General features: G+C 38.2%; 1 protein-coding gene across 1 annotated transcript; it reads left to right on the forward strand.

The window, feature by feature from the left end:
• LOC106103482 (zinc finger MIZ domain-containing protein 1) lies at positions 1 to 2525 on the forward strand (the record flags this gene model as incomplete). Its single annotated transcript, XM_013283263.1, has 6 exons — positions 1 to 265; positions 350 to 482; positions 566 to 776; positions 966 to 1303; positions 1675 to 1822; positions 2094 to 2525. Coding segments are annotated over 6 exons (1512 nt in total), but the record flags the coding sequence as incomplete, so codon positions are not given.
• Positions 2526 to 2602: the final 77 nt, after the last annotated feature.

Here is a 2602-nt window from a genome sequence, read left to right on the forward strand (position 1 = left end):
TCCAACCAAGGGCAGTACTTCAACGGAGGCGTGCCCAACCAGTTTCCGCAGCATCAAAGCAGCAATGCGCAGTACGGCGGGCAGTACACGGGGCAATTCGCGCAGGAGGTGGCAATGCGCACGAGCATGTCCTACCAGCACAGCCCAGTGCCAGGCAATCCCACGCCGCCGCTCACGCCGGCGAGCAGTATGCCGCCTTACATCAGCCCCAATCCTGATGTCAAACCCCACTTTAACGAGCACAAGCCATCGATGGGCATGCAAAGTAAGATAATGTTGTAATATATGAAGTATTTTAACTATATCTTTTGGTTGAAACATATAAAATAAATGCTTTTTCTTGTTTCAGACGATGAGCTCCGATTAACATTCCCTGTAAGAGATGGTATTATTCTACCACCATTTAGATTAGAGCATAATTTAGCAGTTAGCAACCATGTATTCCAATTAAAACCCACTGTCCACTCAACATTAATTTGGAGGTAATTTTGTACACATATGAATGCTTGAAACAATACAATCTATGTTATAACTCTTTATTAACAAATGTATTGTTTATTCTCAGATCGGACTTGGAGTTACAACTGAAATGCTTCCATCACGAGGACCGGCAGATGAACACTAACTGGCCGGCGAGCGTGCAGGTGTCGGTGAACGCGACGCCGCTCGTCATTGACCGCGGCGAGAACAAAACCTCGCACAAACCTTTGTACCTGAAAGAAGTGTGCCAGCCCGGCAGGAACACGATACAAATCACCGTTTCGGCGTGTTGCTGCGTAAGTATTTGTATCTTTTTTAAACATATAAGCTATTACAAATAACAACATTTTATTAAATTAAAACCACTTAAACTTTACACTTCACTATAGTACTAGCAGTCTGTTAGCTGCATTTATTTAAACTTTTTCATACACTTAAATCCTGATTGATTTATAAATACTAATTAACTTCATTTTAATTTCCAGTCCCACCTATTCGTACTTCAATTAGTCCATCGGCCGAGTGTACGTAGCGTGTTACAAGGATTGCTACGAAAGCGATTGCTAACAGCTGATCACTGTATTGCTAAGATCAAGATGAATTTCAACCAGACATCTGTGAACACCAACGGCTCTAACACTGGAAATGACAGGGACGGAGTGGAGCAAACCGCACTCAAAGTGTCACTAAAATGTCCAATAACCTTCAAAAAAATCACACTACCGGCACGTGGACATGAATGCAAACATATACAATGTTTCGATTTGGAGTCATATTTACAACTCAATTGTGAACGAGGGTCATGGAGGTGTCCGGTGTGCAAGTGAGTTGAATACTGATTATTAATTATGAAAATGTTAATGAGAATATATCAGAATATAATTTTAAATACTAATTGTATACCATTTACCACAAATCATACTTCATATTAATGTTATAAATGCGAGAGTTTTGGTACATGGATGTTTGTTAGTTTGTAGCTTAAATGGTTTAATGGAATTTGATTAAATTTTGTATAGACATATAGCATAGCCTGGAAGAACACTTAGTCCACTCACTTTTTTTTGTAATCTCCAAATAGTGGCTAGTAATACAATAAATAACTAACCTAAAAATATAAAAAACTTAACTTTGTACAATTTTATTTAAATTAACCTTACCTTAACACATATTAAAATTGTGATTTCTTTGCAGTAAACCAGCGCAGTTAGAAGGATTAGAAGTGGACCAATACATGTGGGGTATTCTCAACACATTAAATGGCTCAGATGTAGATGAAGTGACCATTGACAACGGAGCTAATTGGAAAGCAGCTAAAAGTGTCACTAACCCTGGCATTAAGGTAAGAGTGTATTTAATAAAAACCTACTGCTATTTTTAAAGAAGAGTTCCTAACAACCTTGTTATATTAAATACAGTATATATCATAGTCACAGATTAACAAATAAAATTCAAATTGTCTATGTCAGACTTCAATATTGGCTCTAAATTGATTTTTATGCAAACCCATAGTTGTTTTGTTTTATACAGCATTTATATTAGAGTTCACGATTGATTTTAGCAAAGAACAACCATTAATTTCCACATTAACCCATGTTTTTTATACCATATAGCAGGAAGACGACAGTAACGACAACAGTGTTGGAAAACGTGGCAAAGCCATGTCACCCGGCTCTATGAACATGCCAACCATGAATAACTGGGACATGAACGCTCTCTCGCCGTACCTCCCACCAGATATGAACACAATCGCGAGCGGCTCTATGATATCCTCATACAACCAAAGCGGACAGAGCAGGAATTCCAGTGGCAGTAGTCAGAACTATGACTTTGGCATGAACAATGGCCCGGGCAGTAATGAGTTTGCTGGCAATGGGCCACTGTCACATTTGAATGATAGTGTCAATTCATTAGACCCACTCAACGCTATGGAGAAAAGTCTAAATGAACAGGTGAGTTTTACACTTGAAAACAAAATTCCATATCTGTTCTCATTAATTGTTTGCTTAAATTTAATAAAGTTTTGCTAAAGAACTCCAAAACACTTAATAATTATAGCTTTTCAAAGATATGTGTAATATCAACCCGCAGTGGACCAGTGGTTGACTAAGTAATTCACTAC

This window comes from Papilio polytes, unplaced genomic scaffold, assembly GCF_000836215.1.
Source record: "Papilio polytes unplaced genomic scaffold, Ppol_1.0 DF823731.1, whole genome shotgun sequence".
NCBI lineage: Eukaryota > Metazoa > Arthropoda > Insecta > Lepidoptera > Papilionidae > Papilio > Papilio polytes.